The sequence below is a fragment of the Scomber scombrus genome, chromosome 17 (genome assembly GCF_963691925.1).
Source record: "Scomber scombrus chromosome 17, fScoSco1.1, whole genome shotgun sequence".
NCBI lineage: Eukaryota > Metazoa > Chordata > Actinopteri > Scombriformes > Scombridae > Scomber > Scomber scombrus.
The window spans coordinates 27,714,686-27,734,877 of NC_084986.1; the positions used below are offsets into that span (position 1 = coordinate 27,714,686).

At 39.2% G+C, this 20,192-nt stretch overlaps 1 protein-coding gene across 1 annotated transcript in view; it reads left to right on the forward strand.

Annotated features, from left to right (window-relative positions):
- cd2ap (CD2-associated protein) overlaps positions 1–20,192 on the forward strand; it is a 76,129-nt gene that overhangs the window by 40,133 nt on the left and 15,804 nt on the right. Inside the window, exons 7-14 of the mRNA XM_062437124.1 lie at positions 2,913–3,000; positions 3,377–3,471; positions 5,272–5,370; positions 7,262–7,315; positions 12,180–12,216; positions 13,974–14,036; positions 17,804–17,954; positions 18,095–18,201. Of these exons, the coding sequence (XP_062293108.1) occupies positions 2,913–3,000; positions 3,377–3,471; positions 5,272–5,370; positions 7,262–7,315; positions 12,180–12,216; positions 13,974–14,036; positions 17,804–17,954; positions 18,095–18,201 (694 nt within the window). The remainder of the gene's footprint in view (positions 1–2,912; positions 3,001–3,376; positions 3,472–5,271; positions 5,371–7,261; positions 7,316–12,179; positions 12,217–13,973; positions 14,037–17,803; positions 17,955–18,094; positions 18,202–20,192) is intronic.

Here is a 20,192-nt window from a genome sequence, read left to right on the forward strand (position 1 = left end):
TGAACCTGTGAACCAATCAACCTGTCAATCACAACATAGCCACGTCCTAATGCATACCCTGCTTTATCGTCACATATAAAATCAGGGAGGCCAAAATGTCCCAAATGAACATCATACTGCATTGAAGAAGGCTTTAAACTAGCGATTGAGACCATAAACACATTTTGAAAACGTTTACTGAGGTTAGAAATCAAGTGAGAAGTTGGTGAATTCTCCATTGACTTGTATAGAGACGGAAGTCCTTTTGACACCAAAACGGTCGCCCCCCTGGATAGAATGCAGTTTTAAGTTACTTCCGTGTTGGCCTCATTTCAGAGGACCCGAACTCCCCGCCTGATCTGTACCTAGCAGGCAACTTGTAGACAATTTGTCACATTCAGACATCAAGCTGACAGTCTGCGCTTCACAAACACTTTGGAGGATTCTGGGTGACAAAACATCATTTTTAGTCTGCTGAGGAACTGTCAATGCACTTGAAAGGTGCGTTCAATAGGTGTACTAAGTGCTGTAATAATCCCCCATCCTGCTGAAAACAGTTATGGTGCATGCTTAAAAATAGTATTGAAAATATGAGAGGTGTGTTCACCCATGTTGTTTCCTGCTTACTCTGAAGGAAAATACCCAGATTCATTTGTCTTTTTTTCCCCGAATACATTTGTGGTTTCGGTTGTCGTCAGCACATGTAGATAGATAGATAGATAGATAGGTAGATAGATAGATAGATAGATAGATAGATAGATAGATAGATAGATAGGTAGGTAGGTAGGTAGATAGATAGATAGATAGATAGATAGATAGATAGATAGATAGATAGGTAGGTAGGTAGGTAGATAGATAGATAGATAGATAGATAGATAGATAGGTAGGTAGGTAGGTAGGTAGGTAGGTAGGTAGGTAGGTAGGTAGGTAGGTAGGTAGGTAGGTAGGTAGGTAGGTAGGTAGGTAGGTAGGTAGGTAGATAGATAGATAGATAGATAGATAGATAGGTAGGTAGGTAGGTAGGTAGGTAGGTAGGTAGGTAGGTAGGTAGGTAGGTAGGTAGGTAGGTAGGTAGGTAGATAGATAGATAGATAGATAGATAGATAGATAGATAGATAGATAGATAGATAGATAGATAGATAGATAGATAGATAGATAGATAGATAGATAGATAGATAGATAGATAGATAGATAGATAGATAGATAGATAGATCTTTATTGTCATTGTCACCAGTACAACGAAATTTAAAAGTGCTCACCAGTCAGTGCATCATTCATTAAAAAAATAAAAATAAAACAAGAAAATAAAAGTTAAATAAATACTATATATAAAAACAGCCCAACTATACCCACATAAAGTAACATTTTTTCATTGCACCGCTCTATACATGTACATGACACAAACACAAAAAACCGACAGAATTCAGGGTTAGGGAATCTTCATCTGACGCACTGTTTTAGATTTCTATCAAGTATCATTGTATTCAGTGTAGAACCAGGAAGTCCTCTTTGAATTGGGAAACCTGCAGAAAACCCATGGAATGTTTTATCTTGTATTCCTGTTTCTGTTTTTTTCCTTTGCAGTTTTGAAACATACATACAGGACACATGGATGATATCTTCACATAGACTAGATACAACATATTGCTATATTTTGCTATAATAACACAGCTCACTGCTTAATTAGTTTAGCATGTAACTCCGTTCTGAAACTCTCCCCCTCTTTTCCTTCTCTCCTCTTCACAACAGCCCTCACACTCTTTCACCACTAACACAGCTTCCTTCACTCTCCTCCACTCCTTGCATATCACCACATATTGCATAGTCCCACTCCCCTCTTCTCACAGCCTCCGGTATCTGTTTTTACCTTGAATAACCCACATTAATCCACTTACTGCTCCCACCTCTACTCCCTGTAGTAGCAAAGGCAAACAGCATCCTGCCTGGGAAATCAAAGGGATACTGTCACAGTCATGCACAGCTTGATTTGAGTTTAGATGAACTCAGTCAGTGTTGGAAGCAACAAACTCATAAGAGACAGATAAACTATACTTCTTTCTTAGTTTCAACCGGTTAAAGAAAATGGTATGCACCAAAGCTCCTGAAAAACTGGTTTGAAATCTTCATTAGTTTCCTGGTACATTAAAGATTTAAAACTAAGTGAGCAACAGTTAAAATGTAGAAATAAGGTCCTTAGGTATTATTTATTCAGAGTGAGGTGTGATGTTTGTAATGCTCACTATGCAGGTTTAGTATGTTACCATGCTAGCATTTGTTATTTGGCACTAAATGAAACGTACAGCTGAGACTCATGGGAATGTCTTGAGTTTGGCAAGTATGTGGTCATAAACCAAAGGGCTGGTTTGATCAGATTTGATTGATAGTAGCCTGACAACACAAGGAAACAACCCACAGCTGTCATCAAATTCTAATTCTGATATTGCTAAAAAGTCAGATTGGTGCATGGAAATATATGACATCCCTTTTCTCCACCCATTTAAAATCACTGACAGCACAGAAAAGAACAACACTGACATAAATCTCTTATTTGAAATAAACAAAACTGTTGTGTTCATGTATGATTCCATCGTTCATAGTCAGAAGCAGACAACCCTTGTTTTTTTTGCCTCCATGTAGTCCAACACTTGTCATTGGATACAAGTTGTGACATCCGACATTCCTTACAGAGCAAAAAAAGGGTTGAACTTTACAAGCCTTTCTTCTTTCTCTCCATATGCTCTACAATCCTTAACTGCTAACCATTCATAATTAACGGCGCCATCCATAAAACGTCCATAACACAACAGGATCAGATGATTCCTCCCATTCAGTTTCGGATAGTCTGTCTCACAGACAGGACTCCGCCGCATTGAGCCACATATCCACTCATGTCCAATAAATCATTTCCATTTGTATGGTTTGCTTCATTTTAGCCAATCCCATCATTACCATCTGCTGCAAAGCCCGCCCATTCCAACATGACAGACTCGCAGAGAGCAGACGGAGAGGGCAAATCCAAAGGTAAACCACAATAAAAGTACTCAAGTGTGTTTTATAGCGCTAGATACTGGTTACTATTAAAATGTTTCTGTTTTGTCAGCATTATTTGCATCCGTCTTTAGTTGTAGCTTCAGTTTGAGAAGAATAATTCTTTGCAAATACTAAAAGTGGTTGAGAATGATCCATAAGTAAATGATTGTAAAGCCTTGTGTTGTAGACATGGTTGGGAGGATCCCTGATAAATCCATCAGCTTTCAGACCTACCGGGTTTAAGATAAGCTAGCATGAATAAAAACATGTGTGAATACATGTACATCTAGTGTGCTGTATTTGGTTTCGTTGTGTGTATTTTTGTGCCTTAATCACTGTTGAGACTCCACTTTTTCTGTTTCCTCAGCTAAAGAGTACTGTAAGGTCACCTTTGCTTTTGAGGCCACGAACGAGGACGAGCTGAGCCTGAAAGACGGTGAAATCATACACGTACTGAGCAAAGTAAGCTACCGCTACTTTATGCATTGAAGTCGTCAACCAATCTTGCACTAATCTGCAAGATCGGTTGTCTTACGTCGTCCTGTGTGCTTGTTCACAAGTGAAAAACTGATGGTGAAATCAGTTTAACAGCCCAGCTAATGTCAGCCTGTCCAATCAGCTAACCTCATCTACCTGGTACTGCCTGAGGTGGATGACTTTGCTTTCGCATGTCATACAGTACCAGTCAAGAGTTTGGACACACTCTCTCATTGATGTGAATGGGAAGGTGTGTCCAAACTTTTGACGGGTACTGTATATCTGCTGGACAGTTTGAACCAAACATGCTTAGACATGGCACAAATCCTTCCTGGACAAACTTAACAATCTCTAGGTTTTCTCAGGTGTCTGCTTACATATTTAAGACTGTTGTGGCTGCAGTATGAACAGTTTTGTTAAATGTCTCCATAATTATCTACCAAAGTTGGTTCTGAATTCATTTTAGGTGAGATACAGTCCATGCAGTTGCAGAGTCAAGCTTAGTTTTGTAACTATATCGACACAACATCCGTGAAAACTGAGATGAGTCTTGAGTCTTGAGTCTTGAGTCTGAGTTAATTTGCAACAATTCTCTCTATTCCATTACAAACTAGTCTTTGGGAAGTTAAAACATTACTAAAGAGTTCAGTAACTGGAGAAAAATGTACTTTTTAAATTTAAATATGGGCCTTTAAATAGATACATAACATATACATTAAAAGGCACCGGAGGTGCGTCAGGCAGCAATGCCCAGCAGGTAGACCATCAACCTGTATCATGATGTGTTAGCTCATAGGTAACTGTATATAATGATGCTTAAGATTATTTTTTAGATGATATCAGCTCTCTGAATGCATTAGACTGAAGTAATGACTTTTCCAAACGACAAAAGACTTCACTGTTGTTCCCAGCTGCAGATCTAGCAGTTGCATTCAAGGTCACAGGTTATTTTCCATGTAGTTATTATAAAAAGTTGCTCCATGTCAAATATCAAGACAAATATGCGTGTCCTGATCACATGAAGAGTTGATTTATCTTTAATTTTATTAACACAGGTGGACCTTTTGACCTGTTGCTTTTACTAACAGTCAAATATGTTCCTAGAAGTCAGTAATTATCTGTCACTCATCGGGCATGTTTCACATCTTCATTTCTCTCTTTCACACTTGTCGCTGCACTTCTTCAGACTCTTTCTAGCAGTCTCAGTTGACTAACTTAATCCAGAGAATTGGCCCCTGAGTCTTTCCTACAGAGTCTCACACTGTCATTCAGGAGTAAAGCATTACAGGGCAAGCAGCCAACACATGAAGCTCTGCAGTGTGGTGGTTGGCTCAGCTCTGCTCAGCTACCTCTGACAGGTTGTGGAGGTATGATGACTATGAGTCAGGGTTTATTGTTGAGCAGCAGGCAAACAATGACACATGACCATGAGTCCTGTGGTTTCACTGCAAGGACTATCTTGAAAGCTGCTGCCACCATGTGGTGACATTCGAGAAGACAGCTGAATAGAAACAAATACAGAAGGTGCAGGTTTTGTTGTTCTGCTCAGCCTCTTTCTGCATCTTTTTAACCCTTTACATGACCTCCCTACCACAATAGAGTGGCTTAGATATTGAAAGCTGCTCAGTGAGGTTTTATTTCTTCTGAAGTTTCTTGCAAAACTGAGAAATAACATATGTATTAAACTAAAAGAGACACAGTAAAATAAGCAAATGCCACAATTTGATTGCACAAGTGCAGTTTCACATTTCACCCACTTTTTTTCTTCCGTTGCTTTACTGACAGGACACAGGAGAGCCCGGCTGGTGGCGAGGGGAGATCGGGGGAAAAGAAGGCGTCTTTCCTGACAACTTTGTCACTTTGATTTCAGAAGCAGACAAAGAGGTGAGATCATGAAAATGGAACTATTAAAATGTTCTATATTATGGCGTAATGCCTTTGTGTATTTAAGGTAACCCTTCACTCAAAAATGTGTCGTGCCTATTGTTACTTCACAGTCTATGTGAGCAGGATTTATGACATCACAACTTATTAAAGAAGCCAGTCATGGTCCAGTATGTAATTTAACCAAGTGTGATGTACAAAATTTGACCTTTCTGGCACAGAGGATGGAGTTTTCAGTGAACTGGGACACATGTTGCATCCAGCAGTTAAACTTATATTTAAAAACAAAATCCCTTTTATTCCTATTCCTATTTTTTAATAACAATTTGTAAGTTGTTTGTTGAGTTTTTATGTATTTATTTATCTTTTTGTTGAAAACCATTTCAGATAAATATTTACTCAAAGCAGAACTTTTTATGCATACAGGGAGTCTTTAAATAGTCAATGAAATGATATGTGGTTATAGTAGCTGTTAACACTGGCATGAAAAGCGTGCAAAAAAAAAGCAAGAAATTAATGTAATCTATTAATTATCTAATAAAAGTCTTAACATTTAAAAAAATGTTGTGGCTCATGTAAGAGATTAAACCAGTCCCACAGATGTCTCAAACATCAACATTTGTGTGTATTTATTCTTAGACAGGTAATATTTTAACTTACTTACATATGTCATCAGTTAAAATGCACTAATAAAGTCTTAAATCCTAATAAAACACTCTGTACAGGGATTTCATTTCTGCCAAAAGTTTGCATTTGAAATATTAATTATTTTTGGAGCCTGGAAATGTTTGATCTGAGCAAACATGAGTGATACTGAGCCAATCACATGAAATCCAACACATAAAAAAACCCCAACAAGAAACCAAAGTTCAGTGGAGGTTTACACTAGAGGTCGACTGATATGGATTTTTTATGGCCGATGACCGATATGAGCTGCCGATTTTTTTGGGCCGATATTTGGAGCCAATATTGCTTTTTCTCCCTTCGTTTACATGATAACAATGACACAATGATAACAAATGTTACACAAGTCTCAATTTAACCAAAAAAAGAAACATTTATTTACAAATTAACAATTATATTGCAGAACATAAATAAATAAAAATAAAGAGATTGTAATCATAAATAAAATAATTACAATATTGCACACACTAGCAACAAGGAGCATAATCTATTTAACTATCCCTAAGTAATCATTTAACACTTAAATGTTAGTGCACTTTACTTAGCAGCATTAGGTAATCTCTTTAGGTAAGGAAAATGTGTAAACAGCAATACAAAAAAACAACAACAATTTAAAAAGAAATGTGCATAATCTGCATATTATCCCACATCAGGTACCTGAGTATTCTTTACCCCACCCACCCCTCACTAAAAGCTTCCAAAACTTCCAGCTGCACCAAATCCATTTCCTCACACTGCCCATTTTATTCCAGCTCTGACTTATGGCGTGTTGTATCTTACATCATCTGATTAATATTATGGAGCGGTAATCACAGCTTAAGTTTTCCACATCACAAATGCAGAAATCCTGTTTGATTTATGATGAAGGCTTTTCCACATGGGTAATAAGGCCTCTTGATAATCAGCCAGATGCCTTTTGGAATAAAGAGCTTTTTGCTAAGAAGTCTCCTCCAGGCTTCATTAATGATCAGTGACCCAGCTTCTGAACCATATCTTCAGGCCATGTTAAAAGTCTTTGAGCTGACAGAGTCTCTCTCTGGGAGCACGTCTGTCTTTTATGAAGACCAAGTCTGACAGATTTCCCAGTCTCCAACGTTTTCCATGTCGCTGTGAGGGACATTCGAGGGCTTTGAGGTCTCATTACAGGAAGTGGTTTGGCAGGCGATACTGCATGATTATATTAAGAATTCCTGTGTTCATGTTTCAGACTCCCACATCAAGAGGGTCAGTGAAATCGTCTTCTAAACAAGAATCAGAGGAGGTAAGCTGATGAAAGACCACCACTAATTGGGTTTGTTGGTTCCTCCACTGCTATCGAGCATATGTTCACACAAGACAAGACAAGACACGCTCACTGACACAGGTCTCTGTGACTAGTCCTGTAGATCAGGATCATGGGAATACAGACGCCTGTAATTAGAATCTGATTAGCCTACTAGGGCTTCATACTGCTTTGCCAAGTGGTTAGATCCAGAGCCTGGACAACCTTTTGGTTATAAATGTACTGACCTAATCTTGAGTCAACTCTGGAGGTCTTCGGAGGTACATTTGGTTCCTAATAACCAAGAACCAAATACTATACAATCTAACTGGGTCTGGGTGGAGTCTTGTTCTATTAGGTATGTGCGTTAATATTAACTCATTTCACTAAAAGGCCTTTTGGTCCGCCATTCTCTGTAGGAACATACTGATTAGATAGTCTTGCAGACCTGCCAACCTGTACGCATTTTGTGTAGCAGGTACGCAATTTGACATCTAAATACGTTGGTACAACTCGCCTCTCTAAACTACGCAAAAAGCTGCGGACATGTGGGTTCTGTGGGAAATGTGTGCGTGCAGTACTCATGTCAGACAGCACGATGCAGCAGCGTGTGAAGCAGTTTCAACCAATTATTGTAGAGTAACGGAGAATAACGAGTCTGCCGAACCTATAGCGTAACATCCCCGCTGCCCCTCCTCCCTGCCTCCTGCCCTCTGCCTCCCTCCCTGTTCCGCTACTCGCTGCAGCTGGCGGTTAAAAAGGTAAACTGTGTGTCTGTGTGTGTGTGTGTGTCAGCAGACCTGCCAGCTTTTGGTAAATGTGAACCGTTAATAACGTTACTTTCACTGTGAAAACGCGGCTGTAGCTCAGGAGGTAGAGCGGTCGTCCTCCAATTGGAAGATTCGTGGTTCGATTCCCGGCTCCTCCAGTCTACATGTCCATGTGTCCTTGGGCAAGACACTTAACCCCAAATTGCTCCCGTTGCTGTGCCAACGGTGTATGAATGTGTATGAATGATTAGCTTCCTCGGATGAGCAGGTTGGCACCCTGCGTGGTTTCCCCTGCCATCAGTGTATGAATGTGTGTGAATGGTGAGTGAGTTGTAGTGTAAAGCGCTTTGAGTGGTCGAAAAAGACCAAAAAGGTGTTATATAAGTACAGTCCATTTACCATTTACCAAAAAATTAGCTGTGTGTGTGTGTGTATTTTAGCCTTTATATATATATCCATTGCAGATAGAGTAGGCCTTTATATAAGGAAGAATGTGATTATTTATACAGTTTAAACATGTAGCCAACAAATCAGCAACTTTACCACTCTGCCACTATCATGGCAGATGAGGAAGAAAAAGATAGGGAGGGACAGGGCAGCAGACCTGACAAATAGAAGAGGGTCCATGTCCCCCAGAAGTTTTTGAGTAAATATCAATAACAGTGGCCATGCTTCCGACCCTCTAAAGTCCCATATCATGCATTTTGCACAGTGTGCAATTATGATGGACATAAGCCACCAGGGAGCTGCAGGTAATATATAAATTAGCCCCGGTGATGTGTGCTTATGTGCTGTTAGCCAATTTAATTATTACATTCTTGAAAATAAAAACACCTATTGCAATATACAATATATTATTATTTTAAGCAATGGAGTTGCAAAAGTCTGCGAAAAAAGCCGCATGACACAAGTGGTACTCAAAATATTTCAAGGTCTGGTTTTGCTCCTGGGCATTAATCGATTTCAGCAATACTAAACATAATTGTTCAGATTATTTATCAGTCCTATGATTAAGTTCTGCGCTGGCTTTGTTTCAGACTTCTGGTTTACAATGCAAAATGGGGACTTTAGAATTCAACCACCATATTCCTGTCATTTTTACTTTGGTAAGAACATACATGAGCTAATGGACTTTAATCCAGTCTATGGTTGCCTGACCTTTTCATATGGAGAGACAAAACAGCCGCAAACTAGCAGGTAATGCTAACAATTTGCCGCCGTAAAATAAAACTTTGTTATTTCTACATTGTGCATCTGACACAAACAAGAAAATGTCGCTTGGGAGTCGTATTTAAATCACTAGTTAAGTTTTTATGTACACAGGTTTGTATGTTTTTACTCTTTTTAAATCAAATAACAAGATATTGTCTGGCTCAGCTGTTCATCTTTTGTACTAATGGTTCAGCTGTGAGAAATGTGCATCTATCAACTGTTATATATGAGATCAGTGCAGAGCCGATTTGAATTACAAAGGCACAATAATAATATATAACGTGATACTATACATTATTATCACAACAAACACACAGAGCAGACATGGGCAGCCCGCGACTCAATTTCCAACTAGTTATGTTATCACAACTCTCCACTGCTTTGTCTGTCTGCTGCATGGAGGACTCAGCTCCTCCCCCAAGACGAAGGACAGCAGCTAACGTTAGCCTCTGCTGCTGTTAGCTGTCATCACGCTGCTCTCCTCTGAGAGTCTGTTCAATGCAGGAATACTACTACTTTATTCCTCCTCGCTGTTCTGTATAAAAGGTCCGGACACTGAATGGAGGACAGAGTTGCTCCGTCAATAAGCGGCTACAGAGGTAGCGGCTGTAGGACGCTGTTGTGTTAGCTGTTAGCTTCCCCACACACCTCCACTCAACCCTGCAGCTCCACCTCAAACACCTGCGTGCTGTTTTAATATACACGACAGCAACGTTATGCTGGTTTTGGTTGGTTCAATGTAAGAAAGCAAAGTCTTAATGAGAGATCTTCTTTATGGCTTTGATGATGATCTCTGTATTAAACAGCTGTATGGATCACATGGTGGGGCTGAGCATCAGTGTGTGCTGCTCACAAAGTGAACCAGGTGAAAACTGGAGGTGACAGCTACATCGTTATGTTACTGCAAGTGAAATAAAATCTACTGGTGTAAAAAACCAAGAAGAGTCATTTAATTCAATCCACCCAAAAAATAAGTCTGCTGGCTGTTGGGAAGAAGTGACATCACTCTGAGCTGTCTTTACAAAAACACTACGGTACATAGCCTTTAACCCAATGAAAACAGAAGCCCTGCTGGCGGCCCCAAACTGTCCGCACGAGGTCGTTGTTCCCTTCATCCTGTTTAATTTGGCTTTAAGTAAAAGCCATAATAGCCAGAGTATTCATTCTTATTGCAGCTGAAATCAAAGGCTTCTGTCTGTCATGTTATCACGCTGATGACCTCATAACATGCCACAGGAGTAGAGCAGAAATAAGGAGAGAAATAAGAAAAAATAAAACAAAAAAAATGCAAGTTGTGTTAGAGACACAGAGTTCATGTACAGCCTTTGCAGAGTGTCCTTATGTGTCATAGTTGACAGGAAGTGCCATGATAACTATCACAACTTGAACATCCAGCTCTTGCACAAATAAAACTATCAACAACACCTTTGCACTCTGCTGAAGAAAATGAGCATGTTTTAAAAAAACTACAAAATGTTCATAGTTGAGTTCAGGTGTTAAGAAATATTTAGGTCATGGTTCTGCATTTAGAATAGTTTTGGATGAATACAGTTTGTGTTTATTCAGTAGAATTTGATGAAAAATCATGTCTCATTTAAGTAAATTTAGTCAAATTGATCTATATGTTAAACGGGTTATAACAGAAATCGTGTGCTCCAATTTTATAGTTACTTTAAAAAAAAAAAAATAGAACTTGGTGAACTGTGTGTGTTTCCCATGTGTCCCAAAGACGTCATCACCCAACAGACTGTGTAGGATAAAGTGATCAAACATGACTGCAACAGCCTGCTGCTGGTGCCATAATGTGGAATCAGGGTCATGATTATAATAAAATGTGTTGTGTTGAGCTGTTGAATGAGTCTGCTGTTTGGATAATATAGAATCAAAGTGCAGCAGATGAGCAGAATGTATGATTGTGTAAAGATCTGGAAGAATGGGCCTTTAAAGTCATGAAAATATCACAGAATTTGATGTCAAATGTTACACCAAAATGTATTTAAATGGTAAACTCCCTCTCTACCCTATACTCTCAGTTATTAGATCCTGATCCAGGCTGTATGTGTTACTCATGTTTGATGCACAGTGCTCGGTAAAACAACACCAGCTGTTTTTTAAAAAAGACATTAGGAAAATAAATTTTACAATTCAGATATTTTTCTGACTTTCCACCTTGTAGCATGTTGTTTTTTGAAGTCAGTGCAGTTTCACCTCACCCCCATTCCCACTTATTACCCCTCCACCCTCCAACCAAGTGTGTAAAAAGCACCGGCATACTTGTTAACTGAGAGCATCACGCTGTCACAAGGTGCAGAAAAACAAGATGCAAAACCCACCGAAACAACAGCAGCTGACTTACTGGAAGTCTGAACCTTCTTCAACTTACTGCCTGCTCTGGGTTTTTTTTTCAGTCTCTGTCTTTCACATTTGTTTTCCCTACAGTTGAGGTTGACTGTAAAAAACAAAATATAGATTGTAATTGGCACAAATTGGGCTGAACTGATGATCAAGTATGTGTAATCTCAAGCAACCCAAAAAGATGAAACAGACAGTCTGAAAATAAAGTTTGCTTGGAATAGAGTTTCATTTAAAATAATTTAGCTTAAAAAAACAAAAAAAACAGGATCTTCATATAATCTCCAATTGAAGCTATGTCCCCTTGGAACACAACTCAGCAACCATAACCAGTTTGAATACTAGGTTTTAATCTGGAGTCTTATTATATTTTCTTCATTTACACCAAATCTAAAATGTTGTCCCTCTCTCCTTGCCTGTGCCTGTCGGTGGAGGGTTTCAGTGTATTTGAAAGTGTCTCTTAATGAGTCAGCATCAACTTTGATGTCACCCTGACTTCTTTCCTTCTCTATCTCCTTCTCTTCTGTCAGAAACCGAAGAAGCCACCTCCACCATCAAAAAGCATAGGTAAGGAACTGTGACACCGTTTCACTTTACACCTTCCAGCCTCATTAAATGTCATCAGCTCAGTGATACATTTCAGAAACAGAAAAAAATTCAAAAATGAATAAACAAAGACATCCTGCAATTGCAGGAGTGAAGAATGTCAAAATGTGCCTTTTTAAAGCACATGGCTGAAGTCATACTAATGTATCAATCAATCAATCAATCAATCAATCAATCAATCAATCAATCAAACCTTTATTTCAACATGAAGAATGGAGGTTGCCCTTATTAGGCCTGTTCCAGTAATTATGTTATCAGCTTATCATACAGTAACATATTAAGCAGCATCATCATGTCTATGTATGGACCTATCATATGATACATGGACATGACCGTGATCATGTTTTGACCTCAGTATTGTCACACTTCACATTAGCAGCTAAGAGGCTATTCATGTCACATTGACTAAACAAGTAGTGTCTGTGTTTTACAGTCCAACCCCCCCCACACACACACACACACACATTATTATGTTATTATATTGTCATTATATCAGGTCTAACCTTCATTTCCCATGATGTTGAGTAACAAATACATAGTAATTAATTACAGTATATCTGATATGAAATTATATGTTTGTTGTTTGCATGAGGTTTGAAAATGAAATGCTGAAAAGGGTCAGAGGGCATATGACTTTAGATGACTAGTGATTAACCAGGAAAGACCACGGAGGTCAATTCTGTTGTTTGTTTTCGAAAAGAGTTTTGTCACATTGCCAAAGTCACCAAGAGAACCACAACTTACAAATTAAAATGCAGACACACTGATGTCATCATTCAACTTGTGACTGGTTGGGAAGGTTCTGTGGAAACTCATGTTAGAGGTTGTAGTTTGTGTTAAAGTGACTTCCTTTAACACCACCATGGGGTCGATATTTTAGTTTTTGATTGTAATCTCAAGATCTGTTAAATAGACTTCTGTTGAATGTAGTTCACATATTCATTTTCCCTAGAGGATAGATATTGTAATAAATATAATTATGATAAATACTCCCATCAGCCTCAGCTGTACTTTGTGTTAGTGCTAATTTGCTAATGTTAGCATGATGGCACCCTAAGCTAACACGGTGAGCATGCTAAACATCACACCTGCTAGACATCAACATGCTAGCATTATCATTGTGAGCATCTAGCATGCCGATGTTAGCATTTAGCTCAGGTACAGCCTCACAGAGCCACTCAGTTAGCAAAAGATGCACACTTGTGCACATCTTTTCTTCCTGTCTACACAGGAAGGCAGCAGTTTGCATTCTTGTCTTCCTGACACTGTGTTTCAGTTCTGTGTGTGTGTGTGTGTGTGTGTGTGTGTGTGTGTGTGTGTGTGTGTGTGTGTGTGTGTGTATATGTGTGTATATGTGTGTGTGTGTGTTTGTGTGTGTGTGTGTGATCCGTGAATGTGTCTGTGCAAGACTTCCTGTCTGAGTGAAACATTTTGCAATAAGGGCAAATGTCTCACAAAGCAAACCACAAATGAGGGCAAGCAGCTATACATTCACACTACAGTAGTTTTGTGTGATAGGGGTAAAGAGGTGACTGTCTTTCAATGCCTGGTAGAGGGCTGTGTGTGTGTGTGTCAGAGGAGTGTTTCTCTTTGCATGAATGTGCTTATGAAAGCGTCTGTTCCTTCGCCGTTTGTCTGTTGAGTTTTGAATCCTTCGGGTCAGACAGACGAGGTGTTCCTCTCCCTCTGACTTTCTCTGGCCATGTTCCGCTTTTCAGCTCTCAAGCCAGAGGTTCCCAGCGCCGACAAGAAGCCTCATCCCATCAGGCCAGAGGAAAGAGGTAGGACTCTCAACACTCCTCACTTTCCTCTTTGTCCCTCCTGGTCTCCTCTCCTGTCACTTCCTTATGTTGTATTAAAACTTTTGCATGACACATCAGAAACCACCTGTTTGCCAGTTTGGAACGCTCAATTCCCTGAGGGGGCACATGACAGAAGATTTTTTCCAACTTTTTCACGTTTCATACATCTGTCACTTCCTGTCTTCATGACTTGACCCCCCTTTTTGTTTCCATCCATGTCCTTCTTTCACTTTCTCCTGCTGTTTAATCCCTTAAACTGTTAATAGAAGGGAAATCAAAGTTTCAGGGATCATAAAACAATGATGGCAACCAGCTCCACTGGAAGAGGTTTGACTCAGCTCACCTGCCAAACACAGCCATGTTTAAAATACCAATAGCAATAATTTAATGATACTGATCCACGAAATACTTCAAAGATAATGAATTTATATGAGCAGAGACATTTTGAGGCAATTTATTTTATCCACCCCAACTGTCTCTCTTTTCTCTTTTTATTCTTTCCTCCGAATAGCACAAGTTTCCTCCCTTCTGCTCCCTTCTAAGCTTCAGGAAGAATTAGTTCAATACATATTTTTGACTTTATTTATTAATAGATCAACCTGGAATTATGTAAAGACAAAGAATTTCGACATAAATTTCAAAGGTAACACTGGTCAACAAAACATTCAAATCTATAAACCTTAATATTGATCATCTGACTAACCTCTGAGAAGCTGCAGCCAAACCGCTAGAAACATAACTGAAACAATTCATTATTATTGTAATAGTTGCTGACTAATTAACTGACAAAAGTGACCCACTTCTAAAATAAAGCGCTCTTCTTCTGCGTTGGTGGTTCTGTGATTGCAGGAAGCTCGGATACCTCGGTTCAGCTCACGTTTGTTATGTAATCTCGCCGCATGTTAAGGTCATATCTGTCAAGTCAGTCTTGCTAAAGAGACCAGATGAGCTGTCAGTTTAGTTTCTGTTTTAATGTACCAATCACAGGAAGCTGTGTCTGCAAGAACCTTCTATAGTGCAGGAACTCTGGACCACATCAAATACCCGATCATGATTGAAGACTTGTGGTATAAACTACAAGCTTCAGTTTGAGTAAAACTGATAATAAACCAATACATTAATTATGAGGCAAATTGCGATGGGAACCATAAATATGAACAGGTGGATAAACATTTAGTGTTTCTGGAGTAACATTAAAGATATTCTAAATGTTCAAATCATCAAACTAATGAATTGAAGGTGGTACAAGGATTATTGTTTCTAATCTCCCTCAATTGCTCCATTCATAACAATTCAGCCGCTTTACTGTTATTAAAATATATAATGTGCTTATATAACACCTGTCAAACAGCTTTAGAAGAGACTTTGAGCACACTCAGCATTCAAAAACTCAAATATCCCAAATGCATTTTTTTCATTCACAGCAGAAAAAACCCCTCTCATCCTCTTTAAACATTTTAACAGCCATTAACAAGCACCAGAGAAACATCTTAGTCTTGATATTTTTATTGTGGCGTCGTCAACTTTGTATAACTGGTTTAAGAAGACTGTATGCCCACATACATCAAGTAAGTACATTCTGTCAGACGCATATAAGGTGCAGCATTTAGAGCATGAAATATGAGTGACATCACAATTGTGCGCTATTTCAAATTCAATTCATAGATTTTTTTCCCTTGGTGAAATATGAGCAGTTGTTTACTGTTATCTGTCAGTCAAGTAGATCTGGAATTATAAACTGTCATTCCTAGCTGCATTTATCTTCCATTGTTGTCAGTCACAGAAAACAACTGTGAATATTTCACAGTGCAGCTGTGTTCTGATAAAAACCCTTAATAACTACACTGGCCTGATTATACAATTATGCCACATTAGCGCCTGTACTAAACCATTCGGCTGATGGCTCTAACTCCACCAATTTGCGACCAAGGGGAAAAAAAGGGGTGAGGGGGTGTTTAGATAGACGTATTGGTGTATATGACACTAGGTTGAAATTACGCCGAACCATTGCTTTGATGTGCAGTGAAATTTATGCCTAACAATAGATGATCACAAAATAGATGAACAGGGCCTTTATTCGAACCAAACTTATATTAGAGTCAGCCCTACTTTTCTAATTTCCTTTTTTCCAGTTAATACAAACTCAAAATGTCCTCCATGTCCATCTGTTATTGAATAATTCAGTGAGTGTAATGTCCATGTCCCCAGCACTAATTCCACCAGTACAACAAGAGTCATGTCAGGCGTTCCACTCTGCCTTTTTCCTCAAATAATGTTAATGTACCATGAATGAAACTCAACACAGCCTTGCTTTTATTGGTAGGGGCTCACTGTGTTGTATGAAAACTTTATTTTTGTTAACTAAAGAGCAACAGATTGGTGAGTGGAACAGCTGTTGTACTGACAGGATCAGTCTTTATTTTAATACCAACTTTCTGTTACACACACATCACATACAAGTTCGGCTGTGTTTTCTCTTTGAAACTCTTTGTCTCAGTTTAGTCAACCACTTCTGAAATCGCACAGCAAAGTTTCCAATTTATGCAGTGTTGTGGTCATCTTGTGCAGCCACAATTTCAAACAGTCACTTGGGAGACTTTGCAGAATTAGGGCGCACTCACACTAGGGCCAGTTGTTCCGTACCATGCTGAAGCACAGATGTCCCCCCTCCCCTGTCCCCCACTGGCCCGCACTCACATTACCTCAAACCCAAGTGTACTCAAGCATGGTTACCTCTGACACATTGTACAAAAACATATATACAGTTTACTTTCATAAAACATGCACAGTTCCCGTGCTGTGTGCCGGTAAAACACAACACAGCTGATCAATTAACACAACGCACTATGATTAAAAAGTGCAAGCAGTTCTTCTGAGTCATACCTGTGTAATAAGCAGTACTAGATAATTGTGTACAAAAGACTCTAGTAAAAGCAGACGTCCTGATTCAACTCTTTACTCCAGTAAAAGTAAGACTTAGTTTAATGACTTAGAAGTCACCAAATGACTTCCTTTAACGAATTTCGTTAGTTTATATACTGCAGATCAGTAAAATATGACTTTTATGAAGGTCACAGTCACAGACAATAAACTTAGCATTTCATAATTGTGTTAGCAGCGGTACAGCAGATGTAATGAAGTCCACGCAGCACGCTGGATGCAAACTAATATTAAGCCTTTAGCTTATTCATTATAATGTCAATGGACATAAATTGAGTTCTTTTGCCTTAATTATGATAAAATAATACACAAAACATGGTTGGATTGGGAACCCATGAGCATAATGTCTCCACGTTGCATTTAGTGTTGCTTGAAATGACCAGGGCTCAGCTAGTGTTGCCTTTTAAAAATCGTCGATTTCCCAGGATTCCCTGGAAAACTGGCTTCTTTTCCCGGGATTTAAAATGTCTTATTTTCGGGAAAAATATTAATCCCTAGTGCGCATGCGTGACCAAGTGTACGGTGCTCAAGCACACCTCTCCCAAGCGTACCGTACCAGGGAAGTGTACCGTACTCAAGCACAGTACACTTGCACTCACACTAGCCAAATAATCCGGATTTTAGGGGGCAAACGTACTCCGGCACGGTACGATTGCCTAGTGTGAGTGCGCCCTTAAAGGCCTGTTTCAATCCTTTACCTTTTTCTTTTTCTCCTCTGATACTTTGTTTCTCTTTCATCACATTTTTCACCAACATTTTGTTAACCTTTGCTCTTTTCCTGTTATCTCTGTTCTCTCCGGTTTTAGTTGACAAGCCTACGCCAGATCAAAAACCATCCAAGCCTGCAGCGCCAGTGGTCCCGCCTAAGAAGCCAGTCCCCCCTCCAGGCAAAGGCAGACCCGGAATCCTCCCACCAAAGAGGCCTGACAAGCCTCTCACTCCCTCGCCAAACCTGAAGTGAGTCTGTTTATCTCCCTGTACAGGAGAGTGTCGGCTCATGAGTCATTCCCCCCCCCCCCCCCCACTGGTTATTTCTTGCAGTTACACATATATACTGTATGGTAATTGTGTGTTTGGCTTCCCTCTGTTTATTGTAGGCACAATGGAGAGGTGCCTTCCACACGACCAAAGTCCGACTTCGAGCCATCACTGCCCACCAAACCCAAAACGCTGTCTGGTGACTGGGGGGAGAAGTCAGATATGGGTATGTATGACCCACAGAAATGTTTTGCTAAAAATAATGATAATAAATGTATTCAGCATAGCACCTTTCACAGTAATAAAAGTCACACGGTGCTTCACAAGAATAAAACTTGAAAATATCATACAAATATATACCAAGGCAAAAGGGAACATGCAATGAGGCAAAAGCAAGAAAAACAATAAAAAGCAGATAAAAACATTGAAAAGCATGAAAACATAAAAGCAAAAACACAGGCAAACTGGGGACCTCAAGATGAAACACACGGGAGAAACAAGCTTTAAAACATTTTCAGGTGACAAAAAAGTGAATTTAAACGCTATGCTAGATGTTATGTCAAACCTCTTAATTATTTTTAGTACATGGATGAAATAAGGTGAAGCAAGCTTTTACTGGCTTTGACTAACGAGAGTTTTACAGTCTGTCTTTTATGTGTGACAGTACACACAAGCCCCTTTTCAACTAAAAAGGAACCAGATGAACTAATCTCAGCAACTAAACTTAGAAAAATAAAAGGCCCTGTTGTGCAAACCTTTTTGCATTTCCATGTCATCGAAAGAACCAAGTAGATCATGCAAAGTAGATCCATGAAGAATTAAAAAGACACTTGCGTTTGAAACTCAGTCTAATACACCATAATGACTACAAACTTCAGTTTCAGTTGTTTTCCTCAGGGGTTTTTCAAACTCTTGAGTCATGTGTAGTGAATCAGATTGAATCACAAGCTGTAGTTTAGGCTTAGATTACTCATACAAGTATGCCTCATGAATAATTGTTCAGAGAGTGGAATATTTCTCTCTATTTTTTAATCTGCCACCAATCATCATCAATCAGTTTGCAGCTGTCAGATTTTGCATAATTTAGGTGTTAGAGTGAGTTTGGGAAAACCTTACATTAATGTGCAAATGTCCCAATAATAAAAACTGTAAGACTCGAGAAAGACACGTATTGCTTTAATAGGCATCACCTGCAAAAACACAGAAGTAGATCTCAGCGTCAGTCGGAGAGAAATAAAAAGACGAGAGGTGGTGAGGAATTGGTGAAAACAAGCAGGATCTGACACAATGAGAAGATTAATAGTTCAGAGGTTGATGAGAGCAGAAGAAAGGAGTTAAGTGATATATAGAGGCCCATTGGAAGAGAAAGAAAAGCAGAAAGGTCAAAAGAAAAAGACACACGAGATGGATTTAATAGAGCCGAGCCGCAGGTATTGCACTGTAGTGTTTAGGGTTTGTCACAGATGTCTTGTAAAGGTGGTAAAAAGCTGCTAAAACTCCCCCACTGCTCACCACAAGCCAGTCTGACCCAGTCTGACATACACAGCTGTGAAACATGAAAATTCAATCATTGCAGCAAATCACAGACTATGCTTTCTAAGTACAGCAGTTTCCACTGTGTAGGTGCAAAGTGCTGTTACACAACAGCCACCAAAGTTTTTCACGGTTGCAAAGTTTCTCAGTCTGTTGTTGGTCACGTAAACAAACTCTGTCATGTTGCCACATACACACACTCTACTGCTGAGAGATCCAGGCCTTTATTCCTCATTTTTCAAGTCAAGTATATTTATTATACAACATCTGCAGTAGGCACCAGAAAATTCTAATTTCGCCTTCTCAGTTTGTTCATACTCAATTTGTTTATTCTTTATTATTTGAGACATGACCAATACTTTAATATTCCTTTCTAGTCTTCTGACCACTCAGAGTGCTTTACTCTACATGCCAACACTGTCATCTACACACACACACATCCATACATTGATGGTAGAGGCTGCTACATCAGCACCGTACCAAGAATATCATGTAGCTCATCCTGCTGTGTACCTTGCAAGATGTCTCAGCTCAACCAGGGAAAGTTACCGTCCAACTGAAACACCAACATTCATGCTACTTCTTCACTGCAGTACCACAGATTACCAGATCAATTGATGTTATATCCTTGAAGATAAAAATGTTTCGGCTTCAGGGATGAAGAATACCACACAGAAAGCTAAA